Genomic DNA, 11,209 nt, shown 5'->3' on the forward strand with positions numbered 1-11,209 from the left:
TGATTTTTAGTGAGTCTGTTTTTGACTGTGACCCATCACATGAAGCCAACTATTGAATTTTCTATTTATGGCATCATGTTAGCACCCAAAAAGTTTGAGATTTTTGAAGCATTTGGATTTGGGGGTGGCAATGCCCCACTTGTATTATTGTTATCGTTTTCATGTGAGGGATTGAGCTCAGGCCTTTACACTCTGTCCCTGAGCCCCGGTCCCAGGCATATTACTGTTGTCATCTTTGGGTTGGGCTCAGCCAGATGATTCTCCTGCTGGTCTCACCCGGCTCCCCGTGCAGCTGCAGTGAGCTGAGCTGGAGCTCCCTGGTCCAAGTCCCAGAAGCCTCACTCGCCTGCCTGTGTTGGGTGGGGAGAGGGATAAACGGGGCATCTGAGCACCAAGCAGGCTCGTTTCTACATCTGGCAGCTGAACTCCAAAAGCAGCAAGAGAGGCCAAGCCCCAGGGGACAGCACTTCTCACACCTCTGTTTGTTTCTTGCTGTCTCCTTGGCCCGCAAGGCAAATAATCAGTGCTGCTTGGAGGAGTGGAGAGAGTAGACTCCATAATATTGTAGAGTTTAGAAAATTATCCCCCAGGCCCTCCCTCCTCTCCTGCTATGGCCCAGGACATCTTTATTCACTCGGAGATGAGTAAACTGGCACCTGCCAATTCACAGTTGTCTTAGTCAGCTTTTCTTCACTGTAACCAAAATACCCAACAAGAACAACTTGGAAATAGAAAAGTTCATTTGGGGCACAGGGTTTCAGAGGTCTTAGGTGGCCGACTCCACTGCTCTGGGCCCATGGTGAACAGAACATCATGGCGGAAGGGCATGGCAGAGGAGCACTGCTCGGTTCCTGGCCACCAGAAAGCAGAGGTGGGAGGGGCCACAGGGACGAGGCACTCTTCCAGGGCACAACCCCAGACCCACCTCCTTCAGAGACACCCCATCTGCCCACAGTCACCACCGAGTTCAAACTAGGATGGATTGATTAGGACACGGGTCTCATAATCTCATCATGTCACCTCTGACTATTCTTAACACAAGTTCAAGGCAATTAAATGAATCTCTTCCAGATGCATAAGGTACTATGGATGGAATTGTGCCCCCCAAATCCATATAATTCATGTTAAAGCCCTAACCCCAGTGTGATTCTATTTAGAGACAGGGCCTTTAAGAAGGTTACTAAGGCTAAATAAGGTCAATCCGATAAGACTGGTGTCCTGATAAGAGCCATCAGGGCGCACACAGAGAAAAGGCCATGTGAGGGCGCGGGAAGAAGGCTACCTGTGAACCAGGATGGGAGCCCCCCCAGAGCTCAGCCCTGACGGCACTTTGGTCTGGACCTTCCAGCCTCCAGGACTGGAGGGAAACACGCTCCCTGTCCGTGGTAACCTGTGGTGGCAGCCTGAGCTGAACAACAGGTAAACAGGTTTCCTTGGTGAAATCACTCTGGGACATGTCGTGCTCAGCACCGACCTTCTCCCCTTGGAGGTTCGGAAAATTCTTCAGCTCGTTCAAGCCTCTGAGAAGTTCTTCAGCAAAGGAACCTACTGTTGGCCACGTGTCCTGGGTAGTTTGAACACACATTCAGTTCCTGGGGCTCCTTAACAAACCGCTGCCACGTCCAGGGCCTCACAGTTCTGGTGACCCGAGGGCCCAACCCCAGGGGTCGGCAGGATGGTTCCTTGTGCAGGCTCTGAGAACCTTCCAGACCTGCCTGCAGCCCTGGTGGCCACTGGAAACCCTTGGCATTCCTTGGCCTGTGGAGGTACGGCTCCCATCTCCGCCTGCATCTCCACGGGCTGTACCCTGAGTCTCCTTCCCCTTTCTTTTATAAGGGCCCCAGTCATCTGGTTGAGGCCCACACTAGATCCAGAATGATCTCTGACACCCTTAACTTAATTACATTTGCAAAGACCCTCATTGCAAGGCTGAGAATGTGTCTTATGTCGCATATGGAAGGCTCTGGGTTCCATCCCCAGCCCTGCAAAGAAAGCAAAAACCTCGCTGCAAATAGGGTCCCATTCCTGGGCTCCAAGTACACTTGTTTTGGGGGGCACAATTCAACTAGTACCGAAGCCACGGGACAACCCAGGTGTCTGACTAGTATGGACACAGCTGGGGTGACCGAGACCCCCTTAGATCCAGGGTCTGCAAGGACATGCTGAGGAGGGTCTCCTGTTGTCAGTGCTCCCAGCACCTCACTTTCACACATGCCTGTGATCCCAGTGCTCAGAAGGCTGAGACAGGAGAGTCGCAAGTTCAAAGCCAGCCTCAGCAACTTAGGGAGCCCTAAGCAATTTAGCAAGACCCTGTCTCTAAATAAAAAGTAAGAAGGACTGGGGCTGGGGCTGGGGCTCAGTGGTAAAACACTGGTACCCCAAAGAGAAGAAACCATGACTGGGTTGGGGACCCTGCCTTCCTGGAATGCCCTGGGAGAGGGTCTGTTTTGGGGGGCACTTGCATAAGGCAGTGCTCATTACTGCAGCAACACAGGAGGGCTTTTACAGGACGGTGCTTCTGAACCTCCACAAAGCCTCCCAGAGCTCTGCTCCTCCATGCCTCCCCAGTCCCGTGGCCTTCAGGAGGAGAGACGTCTTGCTCCTCCCTCCAGAGGCCATCTTCAGAGTCCCCAGCTGCCCACAGGCCCACTGCCCACTGTCCTGGTGCTGCTCTGCCTGTCCTGCCCACGCTCCCTCCTCCTGTCCACAGCCCTGTTTGCCTCTAAACCACCCAATAGGTGGCTTCTGGGGTCTGCAGTTTCCTGAAATGCATGCGACCAGGGACGGTTCTGTCCTGGGGGTGCGCTGTGGGCTTCCATGTTTCTCCAAATCCATCCCATGAGGCTGCGACCCTCGGGGTTAGGGCTGAGGTTCAGTGAGGACCTCTCCCTAGAGCGGTTACCCAGGGAAAGAAGCAGGAAGGTGGGAAAGCCCCCCCACCCCCAGTTTCCCTGGTGGAAGGCAGAGCGCAAGGAGGCAGCAGGACTATCCGCAGGGACAATCTCAGGAGGCCCAGGGCAGCTGGCTGAGGCTGCAGGCTCCCCCTGAGAGAGAGGACAGCAGGCCCTTGGGTCTGGGAGAGAGCTGGGGAGCCTGAGGGCAAAGTCTAGCACCCCCACCCCCGTAGGTCTTGCCAACATCCCGGATCCCGGGAAGCTGGGCACTGCTGGGATCCTGCCTTCCGCTCACTGGGCGGTGTGGACAACAAGGTGGGACTTGTTCTCAATCTGAATGGTACAGGGCTGGGGTGTAGCCCTGCGGTAGGCCACGCCTGGCCTGTATGAGGCCCTGTGTTCAACTCCCAATGCTGGGGGGCGGGTAGTTTTTTTAATGCAGACATCTATCCCAATCGCCTCAGGATTCTATCTGAGGACTCAGCTGGCACTTAAGGACCCCAGGAGTACTCAGGAAGGAAGGACGCAGGGGCTCTCCCTTGTGCTGGTCTGCACCTGGGTCCCCTTAGGCCACACTGCACAGCCACCTGCCAGGCCTCTGAGTGGTCTGGGTGGACCCTCCCTGGACCTTCAGGCAGCTCTACAGTGGTGGGGGAGGGATGGCCAGGGTGGACTGTGGGAGGGATGGCCAGGGTGCACTGTGGGAGGGATGGCCAGGGTGCACTGTGGAGATGGGGGCGCACCAGAATAGCTGCCCTCAGCGCCGGGGCAGTCAGGGTGTGTGACGTGGGGAGGGCTGAAGCACCCCTTTGTTTTAGAGAGGGGATGGGAGGGATGATCTGTCCCGGTTCAATTTCTCCACTCTGGGCCCTGGTGGCCCCAGGAATCCCATTTGCATCAGGGCCTAGGCTTCTGGGAAGTTAAGAGAAAAGAATTTATTTTAACTTGCAAATTTGTTCTGGTAATTTAGGTCATATTTATGCATTGTCCAAAAGACAAAGAATTGTATATGTTTAAAAATGAACAAAAACTCAAAAGACAATCCTTGCCCATGATTCTGCTGCTGGTCTCTGACAGGGGCTGCCAATTGGCACGTTATCTGTGAGTATCTCACAGCTACGTGCCTTCAACAGCCAGGGTGGATCATAATTCAAGCAATAACTGTTACTGTAGAAAAATTAGAAAATACAGTCAAAACAAATTTCACATAATCCTACTATCTAGGGGCTGGGGATGTGGCTCAAGCGGTAGCGCGCTCGCCTGGCATGCGTGCGGGCCTGAGTTCGATCCTCAGCACCACATACAAAGATGTTGTGTCTGCCGAAAACTAGAAATAAATATTAAAAATTTAAAAAAAAAATCTTACTATCTAAAGATATTCTTGCTTTCGTACCTTGTGTTTCTCTGACTACTGATACATTTGAACATTTTGCCATGTTTATTGGCTGTTGAGATTTCCTTAGTGAAGCCAGATGTGGTGGGCAGGCCTGTAATCCCAGTGGCTCAGGAAGCTGAGGCAGGAGGATCTAAGTTCAAGGCCAGCCTCAGAAATTTAGTGAGGCCCTAAGCAATTTAGTAAGACTTTGTCTCTAATGAAGATAAAAAGGAATGGGGATATGGCTCAGCAGATATGTGCCCCTGAAACAAAAAGAAGAAAAAGGGAAAAAAGTGTTTTTTCTTGGTGAATAGGTTGTTTCTGTCCTTTGCATATAGTTTTTGGGCATTCAATGGAGTCATCAATTTGTTTGGGATCTTGTATAGCATACATATGAATCTTTGTACTACCTATAGTTTTTTTTTTTTTCTCAATTTGTGATTTGTTCTTAAAACTTTGAGAGTGTTTGTTTGTTTGTTTGTTTTGGTACCAGGGATTCAACCCAGGGGCACTCAACCACTGAGCCACATCCCCAGCCTTTTTTTTTTTTTTTAATTTTGAAACAGGGTCTTGCTAAATTGCTTAGGGCCTCTCTAAATTGCTGAGGCTGACTTTGAACTTGCAATCCTCCTGCCTCAGCCTCCAGAGTCACTGGGATTACAGCCACCATGCCTGGCTTTTAGTGTTTTTAATCTTGTTTTTCTCTTTTGGAGTTCTCTACTGGCTTTCGTGTTCAGAGTGTAATTCTCCTCCCCCAAATCGAATGCCTTCCTTCAGCGGTGAGCCCTGTCTCTTTCTTCCTCTTCAATCCATCTGGAAGTCGAAGTGAGAAGCTCACCCCGTGTTTTCCAGACACTGAGCCAACCATCCCAGCGCTGTTTTTATGACTCAGCCCTTGGTCCTCTGTCCCTCGGGGCAGCCCTGTGCACAGGGCAGGCATTAGCCAAGGAGTCTGAACTTGCTGTTGTGCCAGAGGCCAGGCTGGCTTGGCAAAGGCCTTGAACATTCTCTGGAGCTATTTCGGCCCTCCCCAGACCCCTGCCCGCCCCCACCCCCCGGGGAAGCCCTGACCTTCCCCCTCAGTGCAGCCTCCCCCTGGCTGTTTACCTGAGTCTCCTGGAGTCCTGCCCCTGGGCCCCACCTCGCCCACCCCACACCCAGCACCTCCCGGCAGAGGCCCTCAGAGGACTGGCCCTGCTGGGCAGCCCCGCCTCTGTAAGGTGAGAACCCTCAGGGGCTCAGGGACCAACCCTGGGGCCCAGCACCCACCCCTGAGGCTCATTAACCTGTTTCTTCCAAACAAATCCCGCTCTGTTCTAGGTGGAATTCCCAGGCCATCTGCTCCCTCCATCCCCTCTGTTTCTTGAAGGTTCCAGAAGCAGGAGTCCTGGAACCAGGCGACCTGGCCTTGCAGTGCTGATACCCCCAGAAGCTGCCTGGGAGCACCCCGAGGAGCAGCCAGCCACAATTCAGGCTCCCAGGCCCCCCAGAGTGGCTTCAGTGACAGGCCCGGCGGCACTGCCCTCCCCTAGGTGACCATGGCCACGGTGGGGGCAGCCAGCAGGGGCCACAGAGCCCCAGAGAGCACCGGGTCCACCTGCCCAGGAGCATCCCCAGGGGCCCTGGAGGGGCCAGACCCTGAGGCCAGGAGCAGCAGCATCCTGAGGCAGGACCATGGGAAACAGTGCCTGTGGCAGCAGGAACAGGAAGAGGCCACCCCCCCTGTGACCAGGGGTCTGCAGAAGCGAGCTCTGAGTGGCTCTGAAGGGCCTCTGGCCCCTTCAGTGTGCACGTGAATCATGAAGAGCCTCAGCAGAGCCTCAGCTTCCTCATCTATAAAGCCACGATGGCGTCAGCACCAGCCCTGGGCCCCGGGAGGCGTCAGCAGGAGTGGCCATCACTGTCGAAGCTCCCTGGTTACCAGGGCTTGACGGTGGGGATATTTCATAGTGTAGTGAATCCCAGAACACGAAGCTACATGCCTCAAACACATACAGTTTCATTTCCTTGGTAAAGATGGGGCTGGGGCCTGAGCGGTGGTGCAGGCTGGGAATCCCAGCGGCTCCGGAGGCTGAGACAGGAGGATTGTGAGTTCAAAGCCAGCCTCGGCAAAAAGCAAGGCCCTAAGCAACTCCGTGAGACCCTGTCTCTAATAAAATACAAAATAGGACTGGGGATGTGGCTCAGTGGTCAAGTGCCCCTGAGTTAAACCCCTGTTAACCTCCCACACCTCCAAAAAAGATGGGATTGGGGGAGAACATCCAGCCAGAAGCAGAAGGCAGTGCGGGGAGGACTTGAACTGTGCAGACGCCTCCCCTGGCTGGGAACCTGGCTGTGTGTCTCCTCACCGCTGCGCTCAGTGCCCCAGGCTGCCCTTCATGTCACCACAGGAAGATGGCCAAGTCAGCAGGGAAGACCCCCCTGCTGGGCTGTCGGAATTGTCAGAATTAGGTGAGAACTGAGTTGAGAAGCATGAAGTAGAAAACCCCCCAATGCCAACAATTTAAGCACATGTGTGATTATTTTCCTTCGCCCAGAGGAGTTCTGGGTATTGGCAGTGGCTCTGTCTGGTGGCTGGTATGACAGCCCCAACCAAGGGACCAGGTTCCTTCCACCCTTATGCTCTACCATCTCAATGTGTACCTTCCACCCACAGGATTATCTCAAGGATTGTGGGAGGCCAACCTTACACGTGACTGAGTCACACTCCCCGGCTGGGTGCTGAGGCTCTCAGTTGCAGAAATGTGGCACCCTTCTTGGGTGCGAGGGACGGTGTCTCGTGCTTGGGTGTGTCTTGCCTCAGCCCCATGGGTGAAGCTACGCTCACCTATTCCTTTGTAATATAACCCCTTGCCCTGTTTAGGGTAGAATCTTCCATGGAAGTGCCTTGTGTGTGTCCCTTTCTCTTACTGTGCCCTTGGTGTGGCCTACCCAGGCGTCAGTCAACCTGCTGACAGTGGACATCATGAAGATACTCAGCCCTCTGAAACCTGACCCCTTGCCTCATTTGAATAGCTTCTCCTCAATAAAAGGGGTCAGCGCATGCTTTCTCTCTCTCTTTCTGCAGACCCTTAAGGTCAGAGGAGCCGTCACAGTGACCTCAAAGAAAAAGGTATTTGTGTCTCTTGTGTGGTTATTTCGTGCAGCCTAGTCAGCCCAGTTCAACTGGAGTAACCCCTGAGCCTTTTAGTCGTGAGAACAGAAAACCCGGCAAAGGATCAATATAGCTGCTGCTGCTCCAGCCTTACATTCCTAATAGCCAAAGGCATAAAGGGTGGAAGAGCCAAAGGATATTTAGCTTTTTGAAGGATCCTTTCTAAAGTACTGCCTAATTCTTTCTGCTTGCTTCTCTTTTGCCAGAATCTGGTCTCATGTTCTTGCCTATCTGCAAGAGAGGTTGGGAAACCCATTCTTTTAGCTGAGCAGACAGCCACCCTGAATAAAACTGAGGTCTGACAGTAAGAACGAAGGGCAACTAGGATGGTCAGCTAGCAGACTCCTCCACATTCCTTCACATGGTTCAGCTGCCTCGCCCCCATACTCCCCAAAACTTGGGTTTGCCCATGACCTCTGAGGTGGCCTCAGGGCACCACAGGAGAATAAGTGGGTAGCAAGGGTTGAGAAGGAGAAGTGGAGTGGAGGAGAAGGAGAGGTGGAGCCGGCTTCAGAGGCTCAGATAGCGGAGTGTAAAGGGGATGAAGAGAACATGGAGAGGCCTCATGTTAGGGGAGGAGGAAGACGAGGGCCAGCGAAGGAGCTGGAGAGAGGCAGCATTGGAGAGAGCGTGGGAAGGGAGTCGGGGAGGAAATTTGGGCTACTGAGGGCAAAACCCTGGGCGGCACCAGCTGTCACCCAGAGGTGCCCAGAGCAGCTGTGGTAGCACTCTGCTCCCAGCACCCAGCTTCCTCACCCTGCCAGTCACTCAGTGCTTCTGACAGCCCTCCTGGATACCAGAGGGGCCGGAAAGCTTGCATGAGCTAAAGTCAGGCGGAGTTCAAATCCCAGATTTAGTGCTTATTCATGTGACTTTGAATAAGTTGCCTCTTCCCTCTGAGGCTCAGCTGCCCCAGCAATAAGTGGGTATAAGAACAGAGCTGCACCTGCTTAGAAACAGTGGGGTCCCGGGGCTTGGCTCCTCTCTGGTCCCTGATAAGCAGGCACCAAGTGTTACTGACAACCCCAGAGTCACAGACACAGAAGAGTGAAACTTTCCAGCCCAACCTTTTTAATAAAGGGACAAGCACGGGTCTCAGGAACACCCTGGGGGTGCAGATCCTTTGTGGTGGTCTGTACCCCAAGTCAGGAGGGCAGGAAGAAGATGAAGTTTGTCTATCCTGTGTCCAAAGGGTTAATTCCACAGCCAGGGACAGTCAGAACCAGGAGGTGACCAGGTTCTGGCCTTGACTTATTCCTGCCCACTGCTGCTGGAAAACAAATGCCCTGCAGAAGGACTGGCCATATCCAGTCCTGTGGCACCAGAGTGGACAAAGAGGGTCTGGGAGGGGTCCCTGATGAACTCTAACTTGGCATCTGTACCCTCTTCTCATTTGCCACAGTCACAGGCATTATGACTCCTTTTGACCCTGTGGCAGCACCTGCACCTGCATACACACCTCCATCCTACAAACGTGGCTGCAAGTCAGCCATAGCCTGGGTTCAGCAAGGCAGCCACTGGGGAGGCTTGCTGTACATGTGCCTGTGACATCACCAGCCACCCACACCCCCTGTGACTTCAGCACCCGGACATCTTAGCCCAGCAGTCATGGCCACTCCCACTGCAAGTGGCAGAGGGCATAAATGACCACTGTGCCCTCAGAAGAGGCCAAAGCCACCAGCAGCCCCCCATATGCTCCTTCTGAGGCCTTTCTGGGCAACGAGGCTGACCACAGCCCTGCAGGTGATCCGACAGGAGGGTCCCAAGGTCAGGCCCCCCTCCCTGCAGATGTCTCACCAGAGAGCAGCGCTGCAGAGGCCACTGAACTCCAAGATGTAGATCAGGCCACCTCTGAGGCCAAGCCAACCTCTGGGGACCAAGACAAGAATGAAGTCGCTCCTGGCAGCAGCCAGAAGCCTGCAGAGATCACACCTCTGGTGCCCCAGGACCCAGGTGCCCAGCCTGTGTTGGTGGGCAGTCAGAACCTGCTACCGGTCAGGCTAGCTGGGGATAAACTGATCCCTCAGGATGGCGTGGGCCTGCTCCGTGACTCCCAGGCTCAGAAAGGAACACCACCGCAGGCGAGGGACCCCAAGAAGCAGCTGATCTTTGCTTTACCTGCAGTAGAAGTCCCGCCCTTTGTGGGTGCTGCTGACCCAGCCACTGCAGGCGCCAGTGGTCAGCTTGACCCTTGGCCCACAGGCGTCACCCAGGCTGCTGAAGAGAAAACCAAGGGGCCCCAGATGGTGACAGGGGACGACCTGGTGGACAGTTCCACAGAGCACTGGGTTCAGTCCTTCCCTCCCTTCCCAGCCTGCAATGCCCCGCCCTCGGCCTTGCCCAGCCCCCACCGGGAGGCCCCGGGGAGGAGGCCGCTGGACTCCGATCTGTACATGGCGGATGAGGACAACGGCTACCTGCACTCCGTGACCAGCCTGCTGGGCGGGGGCGAGGGCTCCATCGGCTCCCTGGCCAACATCCTGGTGTGGTCCGAGCCCATGGGCATGACCATGGCCATGGCCTTCCTGACCTCCAGCCACGGCTCCCCGACAGAACTGCTGCCCAACCCCGGATCCAACCTGCACTCGGTCTCCAGCATCCTGGGGAACGCCAGCTCGGCCTTCTCCTCCGGGCTGGCCACAGGGACCAGCTCGGCCCTGCGCTCGGTCACCCAGGTGCTGGAGACCGTGGAGCGGAGGACTACGGAGAGCATCCGCTCGGCCGTGCGCTTCCTGACCAGTCACCTCGCCCGGCGCCGGTTCCATGCCAGCCCCAGCTGAGACTAGATTCCCGCACGCACGGGAACCCCAAGGACTTGCCCAGCAGCTCTGGAGACCCTGGATTCTCACCCCGGCTCCTGCCCACCCCGCCCGGGGTGGCTCCCGGCAGATCAATAAATAGCCACCAGCGTTTATTTTCCAAGCGCCAGCCTCGTCCCTTGTCCGAGCAGTGGGCAGAGTGGAAGTCAGGAGCGCCTGCCTGGATGCAGAGGTCCTGGGGCCCACCCCAGCACCAGGTGGGGGAGGACAAGAGGGGCTCCGGGTGTCTTGCAAACAGAATGTCCTCAGGTTGTCCCATTCAGGGCCTAGGGACAAATGGAGTGGCTCTGAGAGGCCCCCGGAGGGAGGTGGAGGGTGCTGAGTCACCAGTGCGATTCAGACCCCTGGCCTTGCGGGTCTTCCTCTCCTGAGCTGTAATGGAGACAGTAAGCCCCCACCCCGAGATACCAGAAGGCCTCAGCAACAGGGAGCCCTTACTAAGCTCACACCTTACAGTGTCATCATTATTTGCCCAGTGGGCAGGTGATAGGATGGCACAGGGTCCAGGCAGGGTGACAAGCTGTTCTTGTCGTGCTTGGCTTCAGACTAAGGGGATTCCTGGGATGGGGGGCTTTCAGTTTTGAAGCTGGCAAGCCAGGATAGCTGCCCCCTTAGGCGCAGGTCTCTTTCCTTGGAGTGTGCTTTGGTCTGCATCTGAGAAGGGTTGGCAAGGAGGAGCGGGAGTGCAGGCCTGGGGGCCCAGCTAATGCTCAGGAAGTGAGCCTCCTTCCAGCTGCACCCAGTGCTGCTTCCAGAGGTGAGAGGTGGTGCATAAAGTCCAGCAGGATGTTGGCCTGACCTGTCACACCCTCCTGCCACAGCCTGGACTGCTGTTCTTCCCAGCAGTCTCCCGATAAGGGCCCTGGGAAGAAGTCAGCCCACTGATGCATTTGTTGGACTTACATAGTGTTTCTCAAAGCGCAAACTAATGAATTAATTGCTAGAGTTTTAAAAAGGAGATTTTATA

General features: G+C 55.0%; 1 protein-coding gene across 1 annotated transcript; it reads left to right on the forward strand.

Moving 5' to 3' along the window:
* Nucleotides 1-9,066: 9,066 nt before the first annotated feature.
* On the forward strand, nucleotides 9,067-10,328 carry Tex44 (testis expressed 44). The gene has a single exon (XM_005326493.3). The coding sequence runs from the start codon at nucleotides 9,067-9,069 to the stop codon at nucleotides 10,201-10,203; it is 1,137 nt and encodes a 378-aa protein (XP_005326550.2). The 3' UTR covers nucleotides 10,204-10,328.
* Nucleotides 10,329-11,209: the final 881 nt, after the last annotated feature.

The sequence above is a fragment of the Ictidomys tridecemlineatus genome, chromosome 7, assembly GCF_052094955.1.
Source record: "Ictidomys tridecemlineatus isolate mIctTri1 chromosome 7, mIctTri1.hap1, whole genome shotgun sequence".
NCBI classification, from domain to species: Eukaryota; Metazoa; Chordata; class Mammalia; order Rodentia; family Sciuridae; genus Ictidomys; species Ictidomys tridecemlineatus.